Consider the following 20,129-nt stretch of genomic DNA (forward strand, 5'->3'; position numbering starts at 1 on the left):
TTAAAGGTTCATCACTTCTCACAGAAGTGTCCAGGGTCAGACTCACAGATTCATCCAGATTTTTATTCATATTATTCAGACATTTTCATATCATTCAGACATTTGAACAGATTCAGGGTTTTAGCTGCTCCCTGTCGTTGTTAATGTTAATGCCCTTTGTTATTTGGTCTTGTGAGCAGCTAAGACTTTGAATCTTTCAAAATGTCTTTACAGCAGAAGCCTTGATCAGCCATAGACAGTGAGCAGAGGCCAGTAAAAAGGAGTATGTCTAAAACAGGTTAGAAGTAAACACTGTAGATTTTTCTTGCACTTTTGTGATCTGTTGCATGTATATATTTATTTGAGTCAGTTTGCATGTCAACATTGTTTGAGTGGCTTATGGTGTACATGTTGGTGCATTTGTATGATTTTATACTAATGTGTTATCAGAGAGAGAGAGAGAGTTTCCATCTCTTGTGTTATAAGGGTGTGTGGTTGATTGATTGATTGATGAGTTGTATGTATTCAAAAGGTATACATGTACTGAAAATATGATTTATAGAGTGCTGATTTTGTATTCAGATGTACAAAATAAAGATACTACAAGTGAGCAGCAATTATTGTCTTTGTCTTCAATCTGTCGTAACATCATTGATCTGCAGTTGCAAGGTTATGCAGTCGTGTTGAACACGGCACTCTGATAAAACACGTTTCATTCAGGAATTTCGGGCCTGTCTTTACAAACGTTAAATGCAAATTTCCTCCTGCAGTGCACAATATGCGTTGAATATAAGCAATGGCATTCAGCTTTGAATATAAGGTGTGAAGATGACCCTATCATTAAAAAGTATACATGTAGCTTATGTCATTCCCAACTGTTCTGAAGTGCACTGGAAAACTGGCTAAAGCTTGCACAGGTGAGTATTCTGACATACACAAGGTTTAGGATAGAGGTGTATCTGGGGGCTAAGCTCTAAGTGTTTTGCAGATGCTGGTGACCATGCGAGTGCAGTCCACCCAGGGCGGCACACCAACCCACACGTCCCCGGGGACTCGGCGAGTGAAGGTCACGCTGACCTTGCTCTGGTACTGCCTGGTGCCGGTCAGGGTTGTGGCCCTCTCTTTCCGCACAACAAACTTCTGTTGGGGAGAAAGACACATGGGTGATTTTAGCAAGCAGTGGGAACTTTTATGTTGATGGGCCCTCCTTTCACACCAGTGCCCCCCTACAACCTTCACAACTCCCCTCCCCTCTATCTGTTGAGGAAAAAATTGATCCTCAATATTGATCCTAATGGCTCATCAACATAGCTAGCAGACGATCGTGACTAGCAGACAACCGTCATTCACTTGCATGACTAGCAAAACATATCTCACCTGCATGACTTGCAGACGATCATGTCTCACCTGCATGGCTAGCAGACAATCATGTCTCACCTGCATGGCTAACATGTGTCACCTGCATGGCTAGCAGACAATCATATTTCACCTGCATGGGTAACAGACAATCATGTTTCCACCTGCATGGCAAGCAGACCATCATGTCTCACCTGCATGGCTAACAGACCATCATATCTCACCTGCATGGCTAACAGACCATCATATCTCACCTGCATGGCTAACAGAGCACCATGTCTCACCTGCATGGCTAACAGACCATCATATCTCACCTGCATGGCTAACAGACCACCATGTCTCACCTGCATGGCTAACAGACCATCATATCTCACCTGCATGGCTAACAGACCACCATGTCTCACCTGCATGGCTAACAGACCACCATATCTCACCTGCATGGCTAACAGACCACCATGTCTCACCTGCATGGCTAACAGACCATCATATCTCACCTGCATGGCTAACAGACCACCATGTCTCACCTGCATGGCTAACAGACCTTCATGTCTCACCTGCATGGCTAGCAGACCATCATGTCTCGCATATATGGCTAACAGATAATAACGACTTGCCTACATGGCTAGTAGAAAATCACGACTCGCCTGCATGGCTATGGGACAATCACGACTCACCTGCAAGGCTAGCAGGCAATAACGACTCACCTGCCTGGCTAACAAACAATCATTTCTCACCTGCATGGCTAGCAGACAATCATGACACACCTGCATGCCTAGCAGACAAATCAATCATGACACAGATCCATGCCTTGCAAAGAATCACAATTCACCTGCATGGCTACCAGACAAACACGACTCAACTGAAGAGCTAGCAAAATCATGACTCACCTGCATGGCTAGCAGCAGGTGCTGACAGATCACCTCAGTGGTCATCTCATTGCGCGGATACCGGCCAACGCTGACAGGGCCAGGGATGTGGTCCTTGTACTGCAGGAACTTGAAGTGTCTCATCTTGCCCATGACCATGGGAGGGGGGCTTGGTTCAGCAGGGGGTTCCTCCCCCACCGCTACCCCCTCCTCCATCCCTTCTTCTACACTGATCTTCGAGAGCTTATTGGGCTCCTTTTTCTCCTTGGTCTGCGGCTTCGTCTTCGTCTTGAATGGCTTTTCGTACTGCGCCAACATCTTTGCGTAGTTGGGGCATGATGTCTGCTTATGCGCGAACGTTTTTTCGAAGCTGTATGAGCTCTTTAGTTTCGTGGGGTCGAACATCTCATCTACCTTCATAAATTTAAAGAGTTCCTCTGGCGTGATGTCGTCAGGTATTTTCGAATCCCTTGTGTTAAAATAATCACCAGCATCGTCTTTTTTCTTTCGTTTTTTGGACGGATCCTGTTTTTTCTTTGCTGCGTAATCTTTGCTGCCCACCACATCGATATCATCAAACTCGTCAGTGTATGCACCGTTTTTGCCACCCTTCTTTTGCTTGCCCGTGTTACCGTCAGAGATCTCATCACTGCCTGTCCTTTCACACGTGCCTCTGCATTTGCCCCGACTTTTGCTTCTGTCCCTATCTGTGTCGCTGCCTTTTGTACCTTTACGGCGACCACCCATGTTGTGTCCGTAGCCGTCGTCATCCTCATCGTCATTCTCAGAGTCGTCATCGCATGTCGCTTTCCCCGTTCTCCCTTTCTTCGCTTGGACTCCTTCCTTGTCTTTCTTTGCTTGGTTTGCTTGCATTTTCCGCATACTTTGATCACCTTCTAAGGACTGAAGTCCGACATTGTCTTTCTTTCCTTGTTTTGCTTGCATTTTCCGCATACTTTGATCACCTTCTAAGGACTGAAGTCCGACATTGTCTTTCTTTCCTTGTTTTGCTTGCATTTTCCGCATACTTTGATCACCTTCTAAGGACTGAAGTCCGACATTGTCTTTCTTTCCTTGTTTTGCTTGCATTTTCCGCATACTTTGATCACCTTCTAAGGACTGAAGTCCGACATTGTCTTTCTTTGCTTGCATTTTCCGCACACTTTGATCACCTTCTAAGGACTGAAGTCCGACATTGTCTTTCTTTGCTTGCATTTTCCGCACATTTTGATCACCTTCTAAGGACTGAAGTCCGACATTGTCTTTCTTTGCTTGCATTTTCCGCATACTTTGATCACCTTCTAAGGACTGAAGTCCGACATTGTCTTTCTTTGCTTGCATTTTCCGCACACTTTGATCACCTTCTAAGGACTGAAGTCCGACATTGTCTTTCTTTGCTTGCATTTTCCACATACTTTGATCACCTTCTAAGGACTGAAGTCCGACATTGTCTTTCTTTCCTTGTTTTGCTTGCATTTTCTGCATACTTTGATCACCTTCTAAGAACTGAAGTCCAACATTGTCTTTCTTTGCTTGCATTTTCCGCACACTTTGATCACCTTCTAAGGACTGAAGTCCGACATTGTCTTTCTTTCCTTGTTTTGCTTGCATTTTCCGCATATTTTGATCACCTTCTAAGGACTGAAGTCCGACATTGTCTTTCTTTGCTTGTTTTGCTTGCATTTTTCGCATACTTTGATCACTTTCTAAGGACTGAAGTCCGACATTGTCTTTCTTTGCTTGCATTTTCCGCATACTTTGATCACCTTCTAAGGACTGAAGTCTGACTTTGTCTTTCTTTCCTTGTTTTGCTTGCATTTTCGAAAAACTTTGATCGCCTTCTAAGGACTGATATCCGACTTTGTCTTTCTTTGCTTGCATTTTCCGCATACTTTGATCACCTTCTAAGGACTGAAGTCTGACTTTGTCTTTCTTTCCTTGTTTTGCTTGCATTTTCGAAAAACTTTGATCGCCTTCTAAGGACTGATATCCGACTTTGTCTTTCTTTGCTTGCATTTTCCGCATACTTTGATCACCTTCTAAGGACTGAAGTCTGACTTTGTCTTTCTTTCCTTGTTTTGCTTGCATTTTCGAAAAACGTTGATCGCCTTCTAAGGACTGATATCCGACTTTGTCTTTCTTTGCTTGCATTTTCCGCATAATTTGATCACCTTCTAAGGATTGAAGTCTGACTTTGTCTTTCTTTCCTTGTTTTGCTTGCATTTTTGAAAAACTTTGATCGCCTTCTAAGGACTGATATCCGACTTTGTCTTTCTTTGTTTGGTTTGCTTGCATTTTCCGCATACTTTGATCACCTTCTAAGGACTGATATCCGACTTTGTCTTTCTTTGTTTGTGTTGTTTGCATTTTCCGCAAACTTTGATCACCTTCTAGGGACTGAAGTCCGACTTTGTTTTTCTTTGTTTGTGTTGCTTGCATTTTCGGCAAACTTTGATCACCTGCTAAGTACTGAAGTCCGACTTTGTCTTTCTTTGTTTGTGTTGCTTGCATTTTCGGCAAACTTTGATCACCTGCTAAGTACTGAAGTCCGACTTTGTGTGTCTTTGTTTGTGTTGCTTGCATTTTCGTCAAACTTTGATCACCTGCTAAGGACTGAAGTCCGACTCTGTCTTTCTTTGTTTGTGTTGCTTGCATTTTCGGCACATTTTTCCCACCTGCTAAGGGCTGAAGCCTGACTCCGCCCGTCTTTGCTAGTTTTGCTTGCATTTTCCGCAAACTTTGATCACCTGCTAAGGACTGAAGTCCGACTTTGTCTTTCTTTGTTTGTGTTGCTTGCATTTTCCGCAAACTTTGATCACCTGCTAAGGACTGAAGTCCGACTTTGTCTTTCTTTGTTTGTGTTGCTTGCATTTTCGGCACATTTTTCCCACCTGCTAAGGGCTGAAGCCTGACTCCGCCCGTCTTTGCTAGTTTTGCTTGCATTTTAGGCAAACTTTGATCACCTGCTAAGGACTGAAGTCCGACTTTGTCTGTCTTTGTTTGTGTTGATTGCATTTTCGGCACACTTTTCCCACCTGCTAAGGGCTGAAGCCTGACTCCGCCCGTCTTTGCTAGTTTTGCTTGCATTTTCCGCAAACTTTGATCACCTGCTAAGGACTGAAGTCCGACTTTGTCTGTCTTTGTTTGTGTTGCTTGCATTTTCGGCACATTTTTCCCACCTGCTACGGACTGAAGCCTGACTCCGCCCTTCTTTGCTTGTATTTTCGGCACACTTTTCCCACCTGCTAAGGACTTAAACCTGGCTTTGTCTTTCACAGCGTCTGCCTTTCTGTTTGGGCTATCTTTACCCCCGAAACCGTATTTACCCCCGAAACTGTCTTTACTCCTGCAACAGGAGTCTTCACACCCGAGCGCCTCCTTGGCATGTTCAGTAAATGAGCCACCATGCTTTTCCACAGGGCGTTTATTCCTCTCCTCAAAGGACACCCACCTCGGACCGTACATTCTCCACATACGTGTTTGATTGACCTTCATGATGAGTTTGGTTTCTTCGATGAATTTGTACATCTTTTTGCGGCGCCCCAAGAGGACGTCTCGCATGCCTATACTGTCGCAGACTCCTCCTGCCAAGTGAGCAAAACGCACGGAGACGTGCCATGGGTCCAGTTCACTGATGATGAGGCTCTCCTCCTGCAACAACTTCTCCTGCTCGGCAGTCAGCAGGTGGGTACCAGAGGGTGTGATTCCCAATGCTGCGAAACGTTTTATCTGATCAGGTGATGCTTTGGACTCGGACCCTCTTTCCTGTGAATGCTCTCCTTGATTGCCAATCTTGAATCGTGTTCGTGTGTGGGGTGTTGTTGATTCGCGTTCCTTCTGCTTACCTTTGACATTTGATGAAGATTTTTGGCTGGCATCTACTCTGCAGTACGTTGACATTTTCATTGCTATACTGTCTTTTGTTTCGCTGCCCCTATTCATCGAGCTTTCATTTCTGGCACTATCTTTAGGCTGGCTTTTTTTGTGGAAATCATCTTTGGCTTGGCTGGTTTTTTTAGGGTCTTCTTTTAAATTGGACTGCTTACTCTTACGATCAGCCTCCCTCTCCGGGCTGCTTTGTCTGTTTTGTTTGCTGTAAGTGCCGTCTTCCTCATCATCGCCGGTCTTTCCTCGCTTTTTGTTGGTCTTTTGCTGACGCTCACTGCCCCTATCTCTCCCGTATTCTTCATTATCGCCGGTCGTTTCCCGCTTTTTGTTGGTCTTCTGCTGACGCTCACTGCTCTTATTATCTCTATCGTCTTCCTCATCATCGCTGGTCTTTCCCCGCTTTCTGTTGGTCTTTTGCTGACGACCACTGCTCTTATTATCTCTATCGTTTTCCTCATCATCGCTGGTCTTTCTCCGCTTTCTGTTGGTCTTTTGCTGACGACCACTGCTCTTATTACCTCTATCGTCTTCCTCATCATCGCTGGTCTTTCCCCGCTTTCTGTTGGTCTTTTGCTGACGACCACTGCTCTTATAATCTCTATCGTCTTCCTCATGATCGCTGGTCTTTCCCCGATTTCTGTTGGTCTTTTGCTGACGACCACTGCTCTTATAATCTCTATCGTCTTCCTCATCATCGCTGGTCTTTCCCCGCTTTCTGTTGGTCTTTTGCTGACGACCACTGCTCTTATAATCTCTATTGTTTTCCTCATGATCGCTGGTCTTTCCCCGATTTCTGTTGATCTTTTGCTGACGACCACTGCTCTTATAATCTCTATCGTCTTCCTCATCATCGCTGGTCTTTCCCCGTTTTCTGTTGGTCTTTTGCTGACGACCACTGCTCTTATAATCTCTATCGTCTTCCTCATCATCGCTGGTCTTTCCCCGCTTTCTGTTGGTATTTTGCTGACGACCACTGCTCTTATAATCTCTATCGTCTTCCTCATCATCGCTGGTCTTTTCTCGCTTTCTGTTGGTCTTTTGCTGACGACCACTGCTCTTATTATCTCTATTGTTTTCCTCATCATCGCTGGTCTTTCCTCGCTTTTTGTTGGTCTTTTGCTGACGACCACTGCTCTTATAATCTCTATCGTCTTCCTCATCATCGCTGGTCTTTCCGTGCTTTTTGTTGGTCTTTTGCTGACGACCACTGCTCTTATAATCTCTATCGTCTTCCTCATCATCGCTGGTCTTTCCCCGTTTTCTGTTGGTCTTTTGCTGACGACCACTGCTCTTATAATCTCTATCGTCTTCCTCATCATCGCTGGTCTTTCCCCGCTTTCTGTTGGTATTTTGCTGACGACCACTGCTCTTATAATCTCTATCGTCTTCCTCATCATCGCTGGTCTTTCCTCGCTTTCTGTTGGTCTTTTGCTGACGACCACTGCTCTTATTATCTCTATTGTTTTCCTCATCATCGCTGGTCTTTCCTCGCTTTTTGTTGGTCTTTTGCTGACGACCACTGCTCTTATAATCTCTATCGTCTTCCTCATCATCGCTGGTCTTTCCTTGCTTTTTGTTGGTCTTTTGCTGACGACCACTGCTCTTATAATCTCTATCGTCTTCCTCATCATCGCTGGTCTTTCCCCGTTTTCTGTTGGTCTTTTGCGGACGACCACTGCTCTTATAATCTCTATCGTCTTCCTCATCATCGCTGGTCTTTCCCCGCTTTCTGTTGGTATTTTGCTGACCACCACTGCTCTTATAATCTCTATCGTCTTCCTCATCATCGCTGGTCTTTCCTCGCTTTCTGTTGGTCTTTTGCTGACGACCACTGCTCTTATTATCTCTATTGTTTTCCTCATCATCGCTGGTCTTTCCTCGCTTTTTGTTGGTCTTTAGCTGACGACCACTGCTCTTATAATCTCTATCGTCTTCCTCATCATCGCTGGTCTTTACTCGCTTTTTGTTGGTCTTTTGCTGACGACCACTGCTTTTATTTTCTCTATTGTCTTCTTCATCATCGCTGGTATTTCCTCGCTTTTTGTTGGTCTTTGGCTGACGACCACTGCTCTTGTAATCTCTATCGTCTTCCTCATCATCGCTGGTCTTTCCTCGCTTTTTGTTGGTCTTTTGCTGACGACCACTGCTCTTATCATCACTATCGTCTTCCTCATCATCGCTGGTCTTTGCCCGCTTTTTGTTGGTCTTTTGCTGACGATCACTGCTCTTGTCTCTACCCCTGGCTGCACCTTTCCTGTCACCACTATCACGCTCTGGCTGACCAGACTTTTTCTGTCCTTTCTTCGCAATGTTCTCCGAGGAGTCTTGAGAATCTGACTCTTCGAGAGAAGGCTTCGGACTGCTTTGGGCAGCCGGGCGAGCCTTTGATGGAGGATTTTTCGATTTCCCCGGGGCAATGAGTGTTTGCTCCTCCCCCGAAAGGTAACGAAAGAACTCATCAAAGGAAGGGCATTTATTCCACCTTTTGAGGAAGTTTAAAGGAAGGCCTTGCGATTGGATGCCATCATCAGAAAGCGAAGTGTCATCAACCGGGCCAGAAGACGGTCCCCGGGTTGCCAGGAAGGTGTCTTCTTCTTCTTCTTCCTCTGTGTCTTCCTGGTTGCCAGCAAGGCGTCTTCTTCTTCTTCTTCTTCTTCTTCCTCTTCTCTTTCTTCTTTCTTCTTCTTCCTCTGTGTCTTCCTGGTCGCCAGCAAGGCGTCTTCTTCTTCTTCTTCTTTCTTCTTCTTTTTTCGTGTCTTCCTGGCTGCCAGCCAGACAGTGTCTTGCCCGTTGCCTAGCTCGCAACTGTCTTTTCAGCCTGCTTTGTATACCCACTGGCATGTTTTTCGAGAGAGTTGAATTTGTCACCAGGTCTATCTCCATGAGGCCAAGTTCCCTCAGAAACTCTTCTTCTCTCGCAGGGTCCAGCTTGACCAGCGTTTCATCGTATCTCTCCTCGTCACTGCTGCTGAACTCGCCCTGTTTTGTATTTTGCTTTTTACCTTCGTCTGTATTAGCCTTCCCTGGCTTTCCTTTGCCTTTAGCCTGTTTTTTGTCACCGCCCGTTTTCTTTCCCGTCGTTACTGGGGGAGGTGTATGGTAGTGGTACAGCATGGTATCGGACCCCACCTGTTCGCTCTCGTCGTCTAGTTTAGGGCCGAGGAACGGCTCGTCTAGCTTTTCCCAGTCCTTCTTGGTGCTTTCGCTGCTCAGACAAACAGCAAAGGTGGACATGTGTTTTGTTATAGACATCTGTGTCGATTGCTTCGTGTAAAAAATCTTGTCCTCACACTGTAGTTACCTATTTAGTCTGTTCTGTGCAAATCGACGAAGGTGTTGTTAGAAGTATAACTATCCGGCTCTTTTCAATCAATCAATATTAAGCTTATGAAGCTTTTGTGGAGAGGTCATACGCATACCGTCACTTTCTTCTGTGTTTGTTGTTTCATTTATAAAGCAATTTTGCCTGCATGGAATTTGAAATTTCCAGTCACTCTCCTCTGCACACATACAGACATGCACACACATATATATATATATATACAAAGACGCGCGCGCGCTCACGTTGAAACACACACACACACACATACACACAAGCACACGCACACACACACTTGTGCGCACGCACACACGCTTGCATGCACACGCATAAAAACACATAAACATACACACACACAAACACACGCACACACACACACAAACTCCCCCCTCCACACACACACACACATCCCAGCTCTAAAGCCAATCTTCACTGTACGTACACTGGTTCTGTGGGCGGCGGTAACTGCGGATCGTGGATGGTAGGGAAAGGGTACTGCTCACGATGACGGCGCTGCAGGAAAGGTTCACGTATCCCGTGGTAAGGCTTCACGCAGTCTGTGTGTGGAGGGGGGACAGTTAGGCCTCTGATATTGCAGACCACATCAGGTAGTTCTTCTCCAGGTGCACTTTGTGTTTCTGCAACACTGCCGGGCAGTGCTGCTTGTGTCTGCAGCGTTTCCACTGTGTTTGATACGTCATCAGAAACCGGGACGTCCCCAGGGACAATCTCAGGCGTTTCGATCACTGCAAGCAAATACGCAGAGACTCGAATCAACAATTTTTCCACAGGAGTGGGGGCAAAATTAGTATCATAGGATTTTCATTTTACCTTAAATTCTAAGATGTTTCATATACTGCGGCTAAATAATACTCAATTATTTACATTAGTGTGCACAGTTGCATATAACTTATAAGGATGGGTTGGTAAACACCAGAGATACGGCTTTGGCATGATTTCCACGCCATGCGCCCCCTTAAGGCCAGCTTCCAAGGTGAAAAACGACAAAAAACGTGTTCAAATCTTTCTGCCATAGCATTTCAGAAACACTGCTGATCTTTCCCATTTTTGGTTCATATATTCTTCAAGTGTGTCTGAGCGCTCAGACATAATTCAGTTAAGTGTAATAGAAAGTTTTGATGTCTAAAAAAAAATATATATTAAATATAAAAAAACACCATGACGAAAATGTATGATAATCATTTCCCAAATAACTCTTAATGCAAGACAGATACAGACATGAAATTTTACACACTTACCACAAATTGAGCACTAAACAGTGTGCTATTTTTACAAGAGTGTATTTTGCAGAATTTAATTTTTTTTTATATTCTGAAATTATGACTTTTATGTGACTCTCATAGGGATGTTTACATGTGCTCTAATGTTCCAATAAAATAGCAAAATGTGCCTTTGTTATCAATCATGCAGCACACAAAATTTTATTTGATTTCATTAAATAGTTTTTGAGATGTGTGGGAAATAGTGATGGTATGTGTGTAAAACGCGTTTTAGAGAAAAACGAGTTTAAAGTTTAAGATAACTTTAATATGACTGTTGTGCATGAGTCAGATGAGAATGCCTATTTTTTTTTTGTTCCAATATACACTTTGGGGCAAAAGAAATGCTCACCTTATCTACTCATGGGCCCCAGCAAGGTAAAATTCCCCCCCGATTCTCATTTTGTCCTACTGTCTCATATATGCGCGGATCTTCCTGGCAAACTTTGCGGCGTCAGATGCTTGAATCTGTGCTCCTCTGACACAATTTCTGTCAATTAGCTGGAAACACAGTCTTGCCCATTTGCCTACATCCAGTCCAAGTTTTTCAAACACAGCAAAGCGTCCACATTCTCCATCATTGAAAACAATGGGGGCATCATTTACAGCCAGTCAAATCCTCTTCTTGCCGACAAAGATGGTCTTGGGGCGGCACCGCTGCCATATCACATTGTGAAATGACTCATTTGTATTTTGTGAGCCACCATGTAGACACTTTCTAAGCAGAGAATCCTGTGACAGAGTTGTAGACACTTTCTAAGCAGAGAATCCTGTGACAGAGTTTCAAACACTGGCTGGATGGCATCAGTCACATAATCAGGAAGAGCATTCTTGTCTGGGTCTCCTTTGCCTGTTTCTTCAGTCGCCTGTGATGCCACATAGCCCAGATATCCTGCCTCATCTGGTTAATGTTTCCAACATTGTTCCTTATAGCAGCTCCATAGTGACCCTGCATGTTCAAAATTGCCTTTTTAGTCAACCCCCCCCCCCCCCCCCCCCCCCCCCCTTTCACTGTTTTGCCATTGCCTGTTCTCATTTACAGTCTGGGCAGAGAAAAGAAAAAACAAACTGTACCAACAGTTTACAATCAATCAAACGAAATCCAGTCAGATCACTGTCACTGTCAAACTCCATTTCTTCTTCTTCTTCTTTCAATTTTGACTCGGACGCAGTCAACTTAGGCTTGCTTTCCTCAGCCGTAGGCTCAGACGAGGTGGAGGGGGTAGCGTGCACATCGCCACCTTCAGCTTCGCTGTCACTGCTTCTCGCTGCCGATGTGGGCTCAGTTTGCTGCTGATAAGTCCCTCTTCTGCCAGTCGGGTTCCCAGTCCGACTCTTCTTCTTGTAGGTCTTCCTTTTCTTCGTCATTCTGGTGTTTACAAATTGTTTTCCCTTCGAAACACGTGTTTTGTTTACAGTTGCTGTGAACGGAAGTGAAAAAACAAAACATGGCACAGCAGAAAGGCTTTGCCAAGCACGGTTTGAAAGCTGCTCTCTGATTGGCTGAAACCAGACCCCTCTGTTCTTTGGCATGCTTAACATCGACCAATGAAAATACGTCTTTCTAACGAGTTCGGCTGTCAAATCAAGCTTGTAGATTTGGTTTCGCTGAGCACAGTGGTCTTTGAATGAATCGTCTGCTACATTCCAAACCGAAGAAATGTACTTTCAAAGTTTATGAATATTTAATGAGCTGCCACAAGGCATTTTTTGACACACCCCTGATGCACATTTAATTAAAATAAAAATATTTAGGTTGTTTTTTGCCGCAAAATTATTGCATAGCGTGATAGTTGAGTGGTTTATGTACTTAACACAGCAAACAACCCAAATAACCAAAAATGTTAAAAAAATGTTATTTTCACCTTGGAAGCTGGCCTTAAAAGACTGAATGAGAAAGAACACCTTGCAGGGGGGCCGGTTAGCCCAGTTGGTAGAGCACTGGACTTGTGATCCTAAGGTCGCAGGTTCGACTCCGGGCCGGGACGGACACGGGTCAACTTTATGTGCAGACCCAGAGACGGTAGCCATGTCCCCCCCCCCCACCCTGGTCACCACAATGGCACGTAAAAGACCTCGGTCATTCTGCCATAAGTGCAGATGGCTGTTACCACCTAAACACGCATACACTTGTGTATCTCATCAAAATCCGTGAGGGCGTAAAACTCGAATTATCATGCAACCCATATTTAGTCCTTAAGAGGCGAAACATTTAGCCTGTAGGACATGATGATGAAGCATTCTCTATTTTTAACACCTTGCAACCCTCCCTTCCCCCTTGGAATCTCTCTTTTGGCTCACCAGCATGGGAATGTTTGAACACACCTGTGCCAAGCTGGAAACTATCCTCGGGGCCTTTGCTGCCTTGGGACACACGTTGATGATCAGCAGAAACGGCTGGGTCTTCTGATATAGTGTCTGCCACATGATGGCTGCCAAGAGATAGCTCTGGTACAGTTTGACTTTGTGATACCCATGGTACAGTTTGACTTTGAGATACCCCTGGTACAGTTTGACTTTGAGATACCCCTGGTAAAGTTTGACTTTGTGATACCCATGGTACAGTTTGACTTTGAGAAACCCATGGTACTGTTTGACTTTGTGATACCCCTGGTACAGTTTGACTTTGAGATACCCCTGGTACAGTTTGACTTTGTGATACCTCTGGTACAGTTTGACTTTGAGATACCCCTGGTCCAGTTTGACTTCGAGATACCCCTGTTACAGCTTGTCTTTGAGATACCCCTTGTACAGTTTGACTTTGTGATATCGAGCCTGTTGAAGGCTGATCCTCCGGTACTATTCCTGCAAAAGGCTGGCTCTCCAGAAATGAGTCTGAAGTAGTTGGACTCCTCGCTGTTGTGTCTACAACAGGCTGGCCACCAGAAGCGACTTCTACAAGTGTGTGATCTTCAGAGATTGCGCCTTCAACTGGCTGGCCCTCCGAGGTCCCTTTTGCAGCAGCCTGATCTTCCGATGTTGGGTGAGCGACCGACTGACCCTTGGGTACGGTTGGGCTGTCCTTCAAACGAATTGCAGCAACTGGGATTTGCTCTGAAGAAACGTCTGGATTGTCCTCTGTGGGCATCAGTTTCTGGGTGACTATCTCTGGTCGGTCTTGAGGACAGAAGCAGTCCAACTCCACCAGGACCTTTTCTACCACTAGCTCAGATTCCATCTGCACAGAATAAAAACCAACAATAAGAGATAAGGTCAAAGATTCTCCGACATGTTTTCACATTGTGAATGATTCCTTACTGCACGGACAACAGACTGACATGTTCTCTCTCAGAGATTCTGCTACAGCTGGTTATCCCCCCCCCCTTCCCAAACCCCCCGCACTTCCGATTAGCTTTAAAAGGGAAGTCGGACACATCCTTGTTCTGTCACTTCCGAAAACCATAACATCTCCACAGAAATAACTGTATCAAAGTCTTTTACCTGTCCCACCGCCGCACGTATGCAAGGCAGGACGGGTCTCCTGTTATAGATGTAGGCCATGGTGACGTAGCTGATGACGTCATGGAATTTCTCCAATTGGTTCAGAGCATGCAGGAGGTTGTCCAACAGTTTCCCTTTCAGAACACGCAGAAGACATCCTGCATGCCAGCGATCCGAGAACAGGAACTCGAAGAACCCCTCTGAATAAGGAAAACACATCTTTCGATCTCCACTTGCCCAAAACTATGATTTGGACATGAACACGCTTGTAAACATTTCGTCAGTATATAAGCTTAATCTTTTTGATTATACAGCAGCAGATATGATTTGGAGGATACGGCTACATTCGTTTCAGTTACTGGACCTTGGGTTCAAAAAAGGTTAAACGCTGAAAAAGAAAACCCCTTTGGAAACTGACTCGATGGCAACGAGCAAAGAAGTAATCAAAATCATTTAATCGTAGCTTTAATTCAATGGAACCATCGAAATGCTTAGGGTAATTAAAAGGTTGTTACTTCGTTTCTGTTAAACTTAAAGGTCTTTCAGTCATGACATATGCTATTACGACGATATAAGCTTCTGAACCATGTGAACAGCGAGTCAGAGAAACGATCTCGCCTGTCACACATAACACAGTAACAACCTTGTCTACACGTGCCACGCTTAACCGTCCTTACCTGCATCAAGTTCCAGTTTTCTTATCATAAACGAAGGCCTCGACGCTGCTGGGCCGTCATTCCTGCCCTTCTGTCCGAGTCCTGCATTGAGCTGACATCCCTCGTTAGCGTCCACTGCCTCCACTCGACCTTGGCCTTGACCTCCAGCATCGTTTCGGCGAACCACGTCCTCCACCAATACTACTGAAGGGTGCTGGAAACCGAGCGCGCCTTTGGCCTTGAACCACGTTGGCTCCAAGGTATCGAGCTGGTCGCTCGTGAAGCCTTCCCGCTCATCGGGGATGTAGGTATTCCAGTCTACCCGCCCCCGGTGTAGTGCACGGGCCTCGTACGCCCGCCGACCCGTCTCTAACATGCTGACGGCTTGATCTTCTTTTTGTGCCTGGAAAGATCGTTTTCATCGTGCATTTTGACCCCTGTTCTTTTTGTGATAGATGATGTGATTTTAGATGAGACGACTAGTATTTTTGCCAACGCACATCTTAGTCATCTTAAGCAAACCATTGCCCCGTGTTCTCATCCCCTCTTTCTTCGTTGAGGTTTGTCCTGCCAGAGTGAGAAGACATTGCGTCATTTACATTATGTGACTGATCAACCGGACATGCTCTTCTTCTGGTCGCAAAACGCTGAAACCCCCAGTCGCATATTGCCGCCGCTTCTTCTACGATGGAAAAGTGTCCGAGAGCGTGGCCAATCTTGGGCCAAACGTGGCAGGATCTCCATGAGCGTGGTTTGGTCGGGGTGGGATCTGCTAGGTCGGGAAGCTGAGCGCTCTCCCTTCGCTTATTTTGAACTGCACAAAACAAGCGTAGCCGGGTTGTGGCGCAGTACAGTCGTAACGCCGACCCGTCTCTAACATGCTGACGGCTTGATCTTCTTTTTGTGCCTGGAAAGATCGTTTTCATCGTGCATTTTGACCCCTGTTCTTTTTGTGATAGATGATGTGATTTTAGATGAGACGACTAGTATTTTTGCCAACGCACATCTTAGTCATCTTAAGCAAACCATTGCCCCGTGTTCTCATCCCCTCTTTCTTCGTTGAGGTTTGTCCTGCCAGAGTGAGAAGACATTGCGTCATTTACATTATGTGACTGATCAACCGGACATGCTCTTCTTCTGGTCGCAAAACGCTGAAACCCCCAGTCGCATATTGCCGCCGCTTCTTCTACGATGGAAAAGTGTCCGAGAGCGTGGCCAATCTTGGGCCAAACGTGGCAGGATCTCCATGAGCGTGGTTTGGTCGGGGTGGGATCTGCTAGGTCGGGAAGCTGCACGCTCTCCCTTCGCTTATTTTGAACTGCACAAAACAAGCGTAGCCGGGTCGTGGCGCAGTACAGTCGTAATGCAGATTTTTTTTTTAAATTTGACATGTGCAGGATTTTGACGGCGATATGCCCCGATTTGATAACTTTTTCAGGTCTGAGTGATCGGCATGGTCTTCGTAAGGACGTAGCGCTGTCTGACGGGGGCCTGAGCACAATACGAGGTTAAATGCAAGAAAGACAGCTTTGTTACTTTGTCACTTTTGAATGCAATACGGATGGTAACTCATGAGTCCAGTGCTGTGGCCTAATTAAAACAGCCGTTAACTGATGGTAGTATTTCATGCAACTTTCTACCTCAGGCTTCTTTCAGCTTGAACTGCAGGGTCGTTAGGTTTTTGTACTCGAAAGGTTGCAATAAATCACTTCGGGTTCTATCCTCCTGTTATCGGTTGTTTTAAAAATTAAAATTTTACAAGTTGACAATTTGTGTGTTCCTATTCATAGTGGATGGGACTTCTGCCGTGCTATTCACTGCAAACACGCGCGCGCAAACGAACGAACGCACGCACGCACGCACATAATCACAATCACACACTGTGACACACACTCACACAAACACACATTCTGTCTCTCTCTCTCTCTGTTCAACACAAAACTGTCTCGAGTACCCATGAGCTTTCTACAAGGAAAAGGATAAGTGTGTGTGTGTGTGTGCGTTAATAGTGAGCAAGCGTGCCCGAGAGAGAGAGAGAGAGAGAGAGAGAGAGAGAGAGAGAGAGAGAGAGAGAGAGAGGTCTGAATATTTTAATGAGTAGGCCTTGGGCCCTTTTCATGGAGATGAGCACATCTCAAGCACCAGCATACAAATGCACATGGTAAACAAAAACAAGAACATCCTACTCATTATATATATATATATATATATAAAGTGAGAGAGAGAGAGAGAGAGAGAGCGAGAGAGACAGAGAGAGAGAGAGAGAGAGAGAGAGAGAGAGAGAGAGAGAGAGAGAGAGAGAGAGAGAGAGAGAGAGAAGAAGAAGAAGAAGAAATCGCAACCAAGAAAAGTCGCAAGCGAAGCCTGAAGAGGAAACGCAAGCATGAGTAGTCTCACACGTTCTGTGCAAGTTGTGACAGTCTTTTTGTTATTTCAAGTCAATAATTATACTGTTTAGCTTTATACTTACTGTCTATCCCAGTGTCGATATCGTGGCAACAATTAGAAGACACCACGAGTGCAACATCTTGGGATAAGCACAGGCCATGATGATGGAAGGGCGCTGGTTCTGAGCGACGCTTAGTTCTCGAGATAGGTGTGACCACATGACGTCATTTATACTTTCGTCATCGAAGATCTTTCGTATTTCAAGCAGTGTCATTTCCCAGTTCTGTGTTCTGCGGTCGTTTTGACTGACTTGACAAGTTGAGAAAACCAATGACATTTCATTTTTGCGAAGCAACTGAATATGAAAAGAAAAGAAAGCGCGCAGAATGATGTTTGGGTCCTGCAAGACTTTATGACCAACGATTTCTCCCTTGAAAGAAAATGAAAATGTCTGCTTTTCGTCTGCTTTGAAGGTAGGGAAATTTTACAGCGCACACGGTAAATTGCAAGTCGTATTGGACAAGAATGTTGTTATTCTTCTTTCTTCGAAGTACCATAGATTTGTTCTTGGCCATATTTTCGAGCTGTGCATTGTTATATTATGGGAAAAACACGTTTGAACGCAAATTCGCAGAGAAATGTTGATAATTTGCTCCGGAACTGCAACGTCGTTTTGCCAAAACAAAAAATTCTGGCTCAATATGCGGAAACATGCTGGTAGTGTCATATTTTTTAAATGGGTGTGGAAGAACTGCTCATAATTAACATAGAACTCCGGCCCTGTTCTTTTTTTCGTCACACCCAAAACCGTTATTTGTTTTGGGCGACGCAGCATTATGACGTCATACATTGAAACTCAACGACGTCACACAATCCAAGCACGTGGACCTATTCTGATTTACGTTCTATATTCGAAAATAGGTTTCTTCTTCTTTTTTCTTCGTTTATGGGCTGAAACTCCCACGTTCACCCATGTTTTTGCATGCGTGGGTTTTTACGTGTATGACTGTGACCGTTTTTACCCCGCCATTCAGGCAGCATACATCGACTTCGGGGGAATGAAAATAAGTTGAATTCGTTTTCATTGATTGATTTGTTGATTTGCAAAAAAAAAAAATCTGTCTTAAAATGATCCGACACCGATCAATGCACAGCTTAGTGGCGATTGCGAACATGTTCTATAACTCAGTCTTACCTTCCGGGTCTTACTTTCACTTTCGTTTTAATCATTTTGCTTGCCCTCGATCGTGTCCTTCGTCTTTTGCTTTCGCTCCTGTATCATTATGACGACAAACCTACCTCAACGTCACAGAGCACATCAAAGAAAGCTCGTGTTTTCATGTGTCGAAGAAGCCTTCTATTTGCGTTTTTATCGCAGCCGAGTGCATTAACAGTTCAAAAATCCTCCCATAGTAGTACAACAAGTCCAAAACTACCCAACGACGACATCTGTGGACCTCGACAGTTTTCTGTTCACGCGAGTGCATAAATTAACCTAGTTATTAAGTTGTTTACCCACAGAATCGTGACGAAATCGTCGTCCGCTTTGTCGTGACGTTAGTGTCGTCTGCTTTGATGCACCCGAGTTGTTGGCCTTTAAGTCAACACCCGTGGTTTGTGGAATTCTGTTTGTGATGGGGTCTGGTGGTTTCCGATTGTCAGTATGTTCATGGAAACCTTCGGGTTTGCATAACAGTTTTTATAACCTGTTTGATTGCACTTCGCTTCCCGAGGTGACCGTAGTGTTTCGGCACTCGGTTACATCTGGCGCTTGCGAGCAGGAATGGGACTCGGCATGATATGTTCAGGTAATGGCATAATATGACCACTGAACATTTTCGTGCTGTTCCCATTCTGCGAACTTGGGATGGACAGTGGTCCCCCGGTTCGGAACTTCGGGACGAAGTTCATTTCAAACGGGGGCGATTGTGACAGGGGAGGCTACCGCTCCTTTCACAGCAGACTCTGCACCCGAGTTGTTGGCCTTTAAGTCAACACCCGTGGTTTGTGGAATTCTGTTTGTGATGGGGTCTGGTGGTTTCCGATTGTCAGTATGTTCATGGAAACCTTCGGGTTTGCATAACAGTTTTTATAGGGCTAAGAAATTAGCCCTAACATTTTCAAACCTGTTTGATTGCACTTCGCTTCCCGAGGTGATCGTAGTGTTTCGGCACTCGGTTACAGTGTTAAACGGTTTTTATACGGCAGAGTACTTTTTTGCAAACAGGTTTTCTGCAGTAAAACAACAGCACCGTTTTACTGCAGCATTCTTGATTTAAATTTTACTGCAGTAAAATGTTTTGCTCCAGAAAAACCCGTTGCTTTGGCGAAAGATGACATTATGCAGAAATGCTGCAGAAAAGACAGTTTTTCTCCAGCATTTCGGTTTTTCTGCAGAATAACTGAATAATGCCAAAATGCTGAAGAAAAAGTGTAAACAGTTTTTCTGCAGTAAAACAACATCACCGTTTTACTGCAGCATTCTTGATTTCAATTTTACTGCAGTAAAACTGTTTTACTGCAGAAAAAAACGTTGCTCTCGCGAAAGATGACATTATGCAGAAATGCTGCAGAAAAGACAGTTTGTCTCCAGCATTTCGGTTTTTCTCCAGAATAACTGAATAATGTCATAATCCGCCATGAGCCAGTACAAAATGCTGCAGAAAAAGTGTAAACAGGTTTTCTGCAGTAAAACAACAGCACCGTTTTACTGCAGCATTCTTGATTTCAATTTTACTGCAGTAAAATGTTTTGCTGCAGAAAAAAAACGCTGCTTCGGCGAAAGATGACATGCAGAAATGCTGCAGAAAAGACAGTTTTTCTCCAGCATTTTGGTTTTTCTGCAGAATAACTGAATAATGTCATAATCCGCCAAGGATAATAATGCGACTCGTCTTCGACTCGTCGGCATTATACTTGTCTCGTCTAAATATCGGACCCTATTGCTACGCTGAAA

The 20,129-nt window shown here is 44.7% G+C and overlaps 1 protein-coding gene across 2 annotated transcripts; it reads right to left on the reverse strand.

The window, feature by feature from the left end:
* Positions 1 to 47: 47 nt before the first annotated feature.
* LOC138959230 (titin homolog) lies at positions 48 to 19,884 on the reverse strand. Of its 2 annotated transcripts, XM_070330621.1 has the most exons (7): positions 17,256 to 19,884; positions 14,807 to 15,188; positions 14,130 to 14,329; positions 13,014 to 13,866; positions 9,851 to 10,154; positions 2,223 to 9,294; positions 48 to 1,119 (listed from the first exon to the last, which is right to left on the reverse strand). In XM_070330621.1, the coding sequence occupies exons 2-7, from the start codon at positions 15,159 to 15,161 to the stop codon at positions 946 to 948; spliced, it is 8,958 nt and encodes a 2,985-aa protein (XP_070186722.1). In that variant the 5' UTR covers positions 15,162 to 15,188; positions 17,256 to 19,884; the 3' UTR covers positions 48 to 945. The 2 variants fall into 2 exon arrangements, with proteins under 2 accessions (XP_070186722.1, XP_070186723.1); XM_070330622.1 differs by lacking the exons at positions 13,014 to 13,866; positions 14,130 to 14,329; positions 14,807 to 15,188 and having other exon boundaries at positions 17,256 to 19,876.
* Between the last annotated feature and the right edge of the window lie 245 nt (positions 19,885 to 20,129).

This window comes from Littorina saxatilis, linkage group LG2 (genome assembly GCF_037325665.1).
Source record: "Littorina saxatilis isolate snail1 linkage group LG2, US_GU_Lsax_2.0, whole genome shotgun sequence".
NCBI classification, from domain to species: Eukaryota; Metazoa; Mollusca; class Gastropoda; order Littorinimorpha; family Littorinidae; genus Littorina; species Littorina saxatilis.

Bases quoted from the DNA above. Each gene is read 5' to 3' on its own strand.
- LOC138959230 (XM_070330621.1), bottom strand. From the start codon at position 15,161: ATGTTAGAGACGGGTCGGCGGGCGTACGAGGCCCGTGCACTACACCGG. The intron at 14,330-14,806 runs GTAAGGACGGTT...TTCCTTATTCAG, and splicing joins AAAACTGGAACTTGATGCAG to AGGGGTTCTTCGAGTTCCTG. The intron at 1,120-2,222 runs GTGAGTCATGAT...TCTCCCCAACAG, and splicing joins ACCTGCTGCTAGCCATGCAG to AAGTTTGTTGTGCGGAAAGA.